General features: G+C 42.8%; 1 protein-coding gene across 1 annotated transcript; it reads left to right on the forward strand.

The window, feature by feature from the left end:
• The first annotated feature begins 897 nt into the window (after positions 1 to 897).
• LOC124578252 (piggyBac transposable element-derived protein 4-like) lies at positions 898 to 2,601 on the forward strand. Its single transcript, XM_047131231.1, has one exon. The coding sequence runs from the start codon at positions 898 to 900 to the stop codon at positions 2,599 to 2,601; it is 1,704 nt and encodes a 567-aa protein (XP_046987187.1).
• The last annotated feature ends 5,642 nt before the right edge of the window (positions 2,602 to 8,243 follow it).

The following is an 8,243-nucleotide window of genomic DNA, read 5'->3' on the forward strand; positions in this document are numbered from 1 at the left end:
TATTGTGCAGCTACATGGACAGTTGACAGCTAGGGATGAACAACTGGCAATCCTTTAGGTACCTCAGAATGAGGTGGATCTACAAGCCACAGGATTGATTGTCCCCTTTTCTGGATAATCATATGAGGATATGCAGTCATTCTTAAAGAACCTTCCTTCAGATGTCAGTGAAGATGGGTGGTTGGACTGATAGTCAATTGTTACACGATGCAAAATTATGACTAGTGGGAGAAGGGAAAATGTACTTGAGATGTATAGAAGCATTAAAGAATGCAACAAGCTTCGAAAAGTTGGAGAAGGGGCTGATGATAAGATACAACAGAGTAGTGCGAGGTATTTAAGGGAGCAGTTAACTCTTTGGAGCACGGTGGTATACATAGTATACCACCTTTTGAAAATTTTCTTGGCTCTTTGCACAGTGGTTTAACTGCACGACCACCACTCTAATATGCTCACCTAGTTCTCTACTTATCAGACAGATGGCACTCACTGCCTATAAGGAATCAGTTCCCGCCAAGAATTGCATAGATTACAACTGTGAAAGCTGCGTGCTGAGTTGTGCATGGTTTTTGCGTGTGAATAGTGGTTTATAACGAATTTCTTGTTGCGCCTGTGTTTTTTCCATATCTTGGACGTCACAGCTACGGTATGAACCCATGTATACATTCATATGCACAATCTTCCGTTATTTATATACAATTTATTTTGGTGGTATATTATTTGTACCACCGTGCATGTAGCAGTATTCTATTGCATTTCGTTTCCTAGTATAAAATTCGAAATCCTCCGCTACAAAGTTTAGTTTTTAATTGTGTTGTGACTTATTTTAGCTCTTTCTCCATTTTGTTTTGCTTACGTATTCTTTACTTGGATTCAGGCTGTTGTTTGAAAATGAAAATGTCAAGAAGAGGCTTACGAGATGAAGAAATCGAACGATTATTGTGTGAAATTCCATCAGACGAGGATTCCACTGTTGACACCACAGATGACGAATCTGATTATGAAGCAAGCATTGTTGCGGAGGCTATTGTGTCGTCTGAAGGCGAAGTTTCAGAGAGCGAGGAAGAAAGTGAGTCCACTCCGCCAAAACGCGCTGCTGACACAGCGCCAACTTGGGGACAACAATTCAATGCTACCTCAGGAATGCAGTTCGACAGTGAATCAGGACCAAGTGCTTTTATTAGGGACATTGATGATCCAGAACCTATCGATATATTCGAAAAAATATTTCCAAAAGAGCTAGTTGAGCTAATCGTTTTCCAAACAAATTTATATGCGACGCAATCTGGCAAGTCTTTCACTCCAACAACTGACAATGAAATACGAACTTTCCTGGGAATCAACATTTTGATGGGTATAAAGCGTATGCCAGCATACAGAGACTACTGGTCTAGTGCCCCAGAACTTCATGATCGTTATATTGCATCTCTGATGGCAGTAAATCGGTTTGGATGGTTACTGAGGAACATTCATCTGAATGATAACACATTGCATCCAGAAAAAGGACACCCAGGTTATGACAAACTGTACAAGCTGCGACCAGTGATCAAGATACTATCTGAATCTTTTTCCAAGTGTTACCAACCCAGCAAACACCTAGCAATTGATGAGTCAATGATCAAATTCAAAGGCCGCAACAGTATGAAACAATACATGAGAGATAAACCCATAAAGCGTGGTTACAAAGTGTGGATGCTGTGTGACAAGACCTCTTACAACTTGAAATTTGATATTTACACCGGAAAAGTAGGTGACACAGTGCAAACAGGCCTTGGGGAGCATGTAGTGCTGAGTTTGTCCTCTGAACTCGTAAATAAAGGCCATTATCTTTATTTCGACAACTATTTCAATAGCTATAACTTGTTGGCTGGTTTACAGCAGAGAAACATATATGCCTGTGGGACAGTTCAACCAACAAGGAAACATTTACCCAAATTAAAAACAGACAAAGAATTAAGCAGAGGTGAATTTGACTGGAGGGTCAGCAACTGTGGCATCCTCTACTTGAAGTGGAAAGATAAGAGAGCTGTTCATCTCCTTTCAAATTTTCACAGTCCTGAAGTTACTACAGTGACTCGCCGTGAAAGAGATGGTTCACGCATAGAGCTACCTTGTCCTCAAGCAGTGATGGATTACAATGCACACATGAACAATGTCGACAAGTTCGACCAACTGAAAAAATCATATGAAATAAGCCGGAGAAGTAAAAAGTGGTGGCACCGAATATTCTTTCACCTGCTTGATGTCAGTATCGTCAACAGCTATATAATTTGGAAGGAACTAGGCGATAGAGAAAAAATGACTGCCAAAGTCTTCAGGATGAGTATCCTGCAAAGCTTAGTAACCCAGAAAACACCATTGAGGCCATCTAGACTTCATGAGAGTCAAGTCCACGTAAAGAAAAACAAGCCATATGTTTCCTCACGCCAGCGTCTCGACAATTCATCCCACCAGCCAGAGCGTACTACCGCCAGACGTTGTGCGAAATGCAGTACAAAAAAGAAGCAAGTGCGCACTTTCTGGATGTGCGCTGAATGCAAAGTGCCTTTGTGCCTTAGCAAAACAAAAAGGTGCTTTCAAGATTTTCACAAAAAGGAATAAGAAACATATTTTATTTGTAAGGTTTGTAATTTGATTTTGTATTGTAAATGACCAATTGCCAGAAATAAAATTATTTTACATTAATTATACTAATTATTACTGCTTAGAGTAGAATTTAAAGGTGAGTTACAAGCACAAACCAAGATATCTCAAAAACTTTAGGTACGGCCCTAAGTGGCATGGTGGTATATTATATATACCACCATCTAAAACCAAAATCAATACAATAAAAAATTTTAATTCATGTTTTCCTTTATTAGCAACCCCACCAGACATAGAAAATGCATGTTTTATTAAAAAATTAATTAAACATAAAATCTGTGCATCAAAGAGTTAAGCATTGTTGTGAAGAGGCATTTAGCAATGGAATGCAAAGACATTGACATATCAGTGGGGGTATGAGGTAGATGTGAGATATTTTCTGCAAACATTAAGTGTTGCAGGAGTGGACAGAAAGGGCACTTGCAGAGGCAGTGTCACCAGCCACAGGGAAACAGACGGAATGGAAGATATCAGCAGCAGAATTTTGGTAATCAACATAGGGGTGGATGAGGAAGTGGTAAGCAGCTGTTTAACAGAAGGGGGAACACAACGTCCACTTAAAAGCATTCCAGCTAAAATTATATGCAACGAATATGCACACAAAGGTGGACTGTGTGGTAATACAGGGTGTCCCACTCAAATCTCCCTGATTTCAAGGACCCAGGAGAGAAAAACCACAGTAGATACGACAGTGAAAAATGCACCATATTGTAGAGCATCTCAAAGAATTTATATTCCCGCACCAGAAGTGCCAAGTATCATCGCCAGTGTGCAGCATGGTCGCATAAAGTGAAAATGGTGACTCCACGGCACTGTGCGCATGCAGTAGTGTGGTTTGCAGAAACAAAATCGCCGATTACTGTGCAAAGAAATTATCGTCGTGTGTATGAATGTGATCCACCTGATGTCAAAACAATTAAGGAATGGTATAGGAAGTTTCTGGCAGCAGCAAGTGTTCTGAAACATGCTGGCAGCGCACGTTATGGAGTTTCAGAAGACACAGTGGAGGACATCAGACAAATGTTTCTCAGAAGCCAACGTATGTCAATTCGTCAAGCATCTACGCAACTTGATGTACCTCGATCAACATTGCATTGTGTAGTTCACCAGCATTTTCGTATGTGTGCTTACAGAGTGCAAATTCTGCTACATCTGACACCAAACGACAAACCACATCGACAACAATTTGTTGCGGATATGCTGCAGTGTATTGATATGGATGCCAAGTTCCTTGAAAGATGTTGATTCTCAGATGAGATTGTTTTCATATCAGGTGTATCACGTTCATACATATGACAATAATTTCTTTGCACAGTAATTGGCAATTTTGTTTCTGCAAACCACAATATTGCTTGTGCAAGCTGCTGTCGAGTCACCATTTTCATTTCATGCGACCATGCTGCACTCTGGTAACGATACTTGGCAATTCTGATGCGTGAATATAAATTCATTGAGATGCTCTACAATGTGGTTCATTTTCCATTGTCGTATCTACTGTGGCTTTTCTCTCCTGGGTCCTCGAAATCAGGGAGGTTTTAGTGGGACACACTGTATGTGTTGTAAGAAGTAAAGAGTATAGGGTTTTGCTGGAAACAGGAGCACATGGTTCAGTCATCAGTAAAGACTTAGCAATGGAACCTGCCATGCTATAGGTTACATAAGGTCGGGAATAATGAGGTAAGGTCATTGGGGTTGATAGATGTAGCTTTGCATAGAGGGGCTGTTCCATTTAAGCGGTGTGTAGAGGTAGTACCGTATGTAAGCAAGGGCTACGGCATGACCCTGTGGTTAAACATTTTGATCAACATTGTGCAGATATTAAGTCCCATAGTGCTTAGAGCCATTTGAACATTGTGCTAAAACTGACCTTTGGCAATGTACAACAGAACTTAGTGGAGCGACATTCCAGCTAGGGGAAGAACTCTTGCAAGAAGTGTCTAGCACATTGGACAAACCAGTTGAGCTCCATACAATTGCAATAAGGCTTGATTTGCATGACTGTGTGCCAGTTGGCATAGGGAAGTTGGTTTTAGTGAATGTGGAGCCAGAGCTGCCTGTAGGTAAGTTATGTGTTGCAGAACCTCTGGAAGAGAACGATACACTGGATCCAGCAAGGGTTTTCTTTTCTTTTTTTTTAAAAAAAAGAAGTATTGTATGGGTAGAAGAGGGAAATGTTAGGAGAGGTGTACGGAAAAATACAGATGATTTCGGCACTGAGGAAGGGAAGTTGAGGAAGGGGATGCTGACAGTGAGTTTGGACATGCCGGATGAGGATGAGTGGTGCACAGGGAGTGTGAACCACAAGCAGCCATCATCCATCATTAAGACTGCATTACATAGGAAAGTGGAGCATAAAATGGGAGGGGGGGCGGGGAGGGGGGGAGAGAGAGAGAGAGAGAGAGAGAGAGAGAGAGAGAGAGAGAGAGAGAGAGAGAGAGAGGGGGGGGGGGGGGGGTGGGAGGTTGGATGAATTGTTGTTCAAATTTAACGATTTATTTGTTCTATGGGGTCTCTTGCCAGCAATGCCCTTGACTCACAGTGAATACCAACAGGGAATAAAATACCAGTGTGTAGGAAATCATATCATATTCCTACGTGTTTGCAACTGATTATGGTAGATTTAATAAGACAAGCAGTTTGCTGACAGGATAATAGAAGAGTAGTAGTCCAAGGGGTGCAGGAATTGTGGTTGCACCAAAAAAGCCTACGGATCATTCTAGACTATACAGGTTCTGCTGTGATTATCGTCACCTGAACAGCAAGACTATTGATAATTTGGGACGATGTTGGTACTTTTCAGCCATGGATTTGAGGAATAGTTACCATCAATTTGAGGTTGTTCCCTATGATCGGCCAAAGACAGCATTTTTGAAACCGTGGGAACTCTATCAGTTCAAGAGAATGCTGTCTGGACTGAAAAACGAACCTGCAAAGTTTCAGAGGTTATTAGAAAGTGTGTCGAGAGACTGAAACTGTGTCAGGGTCCAGTTTAGATAGATTACACCTTCTTATTCTATAAGGACATTGAGCACCATTGACATCTGATGGAAGTGATTAAGAGATTGAGAGCTGCATGTCTGATGTTGAGCACATAGAAGTGCCAATTTATATTAGAAGAGGTAGAACTCATAGGCCATATAATTAGTAAGATGGAGTAAGGACACACCTGAGGCTAGTACAAGCTGTACAGGAATTCCCAATACCTAAGACATTAAGGAACGGCAATCTTTTTATGAGGATCTAAAATTACTAGAGAAAATTTGTGGAACAGTTTACTGACATAGCATGACTACTCACAAAGCTGCTAAGGAAATGTGTCAAATTCATATGAACAAAGGACTGTTAGGGTGCACCTGAAGAATTAAAGAGATTTCTGACATCCAGCCTGGTTCTAGTATTTCCAGAGTTCCAGAAGGAGTGTGTCCTTTCATGTGACACATCTAATCTTGCTTTGGGATGTTTTAAGCCAGGAGATTAACAGATGCATGTGACATAGAACAACTATTCAACAACAGTGAAAGAGATGTTGAGTCTCACCTTCGGTGTCACATGTTTTGTGTGTTATGTTTACAGAAAAAAATTTTAGTTAGTGACCAACCTTGCTGCTTAACTGATTATTGAGACTGAAGCACCCGTCTCGCAGGCTGACGTGATGGGCCCTGAAATTTAGTGAATTTGACTATGAATTAGTACATAAGCCAGTGAAGAAGCGTGGGAATGCACACACATTAAGCAGGACGGTAGCAGTGGTGAAAATTCTGAGTCATGGTCTTGTGGAGTGGCAATCAAGTGTAGAGTGCTGACAGCGACTTTAAAACAGAACAGGATGCAACAAGCAGATATAGTACTTTTTGCAGACAATACTAGTATTGTAGTCAGTTTACACATACATACAGAAATGGTAACCAATGTTCTTGAAAGTATCGTTGAACGGTTTTCTGTGAATGGTCTCACCTTCAGTTTTAAAAAGACACAACACATTCAGTTCTACACACTTAGGGGTACTACACCAATGATAAGTATAACACATGGTGAGCAAATAATAGAGTGAAACTTGAAATTCTTAGGTGTCCCTACAGATAAGAATTTAAACTGGAAAATGCTTGTTTTGGGACTTCTAAAACAACTTAGTTTAGCCACATTTGCACTTAGAATCATTGCAAATTTTGGTGAAGACAAATCAGTAAGTGGGCGTATTTTGTGCAGATATCTATTTACAGAGTATACTGACAACTGCCTCCCCATGAACCATGGACCTTGCCGTTGGTGGGGAGGCTTGTGTGCCTCAGCGATACAGATAGCCACACCGTAGGTGCAACCACAACTGAGGGGTATCTGTTGAGAGGCCAAACAAATGTGTGGTTCCTGAAGAGGGGCAACAGCCTTTTCAGTAGTTGCAGGATGATTGACTGATCTGGCCTTGTAACACTAACCGAAACGGGCTTTCTGTGGTGGTACTGCAAACGGCTGAAAGCAAGGGGAAACTACAGTCGTAATTTTTCCCGAGGGCATGCAGCTTTACTGTATGGTTAAATGATGGTGGCGTCCTCTTGGGTAAAATATTCCAGAGGTAAAATAGTTCCCCATTTGGATCTCCGGTCGGGGACTACTCAGGAGGTCGTTGCTATCAGGAGAAAGAAAACTGGTGTTCTACGGGTTGGAGCGTGGAATGTCAGATCCCTTAATCGGGCAGGTAGGTTAGAAAATTTAAAAGGGGAATGGATAGGTTAAAGTTAGATATAGAGGGAATTAGTGAAGTTTGGTGGCAGGATGAACAAGACCTCTGGTCAGGTGAATACAGGGTTATAAATACAAAATCAATGAATAAAAAAGTAGGAATGTGGGTAAGCTACTACAAACAGCATAGTTAACGCATTATTGTAGCCAAAATACACTCCTGGAAATGGAAAAAAGAACACATTGACACCGGTGTGTCAGACCCACCATACTTGCTCCGGACACTGCGAGAGGGCTGTACAAGCAATGATCACACGCACGGCACAGCGGACACACCAGGAACCGCGGTGTTGGCCGTCGAATGGCGCTAGCTGCGCAGCATTTGTGCACCGCCGCCGTCAGTGTCAGCCAGTTTGCCGTGGCATACGGAGCTCCATCGCAGTCTTTAACACCGGTAGCATGCTGCGACAGCGTGGACGTGAACCGTATGTGCAGTTGACGGACTTTGAGCGAGGGCGTATAGTGGGCATGCGGGAGGCCGGGTGGACGTACCGCCGAATTGCTCAACACGTGGGGCGTGAGGTCTCCACAGTACATCGATGTTGTCGCCAGTGGTCGGCGGAAGGTGCACGTGCCCGTCGACCTGGGACCGAACGGCAGCGACGCACGGATGCACGCCAAGGCCGTAGGATCCTACGCAGTGCCGTAGGGGACCGCACCGCCACTTCCCAGCAAATTAGGGACACTGTTGCTCCTGGGGTATTGGCGAGGACCATTCGCAACCGTCTCCATGAAGCTGGGCTACGGTCCCGCACACCGTTAGGCCGTCTTCCGCTCACGCCCCAACATCGTGCAGCCCGCCTCCAGTGGTGTCGCGACAGGCGTGAATGGAGGGACGAATGGAGACGTGTCGTCTTCAGCGA

Source organism: Schistocerca americana, chromosome 1, assembly GCF_021461395.2.
Source record: "Schistocerca americana isolate TAMUIC-IGC-003095 chromosome 1, iqSchAmer2.1, whole genome shotgun sequence".
Taxonomy (NCBI): Eukaryota; Metazoa; Arthropoda; class Insecta; order Orthoptera; family Acrididae; genus Schistocerca; species Schistocerca americana.

Coding starts and splice junctions, on each gene's coding strand:
- LOC124578252 (XM_047131231.1), top strand. CDS start 898: ATGTCAAGAAGAGGCTTACGAGATGAAGAAATCGAACGATTATTGTGT.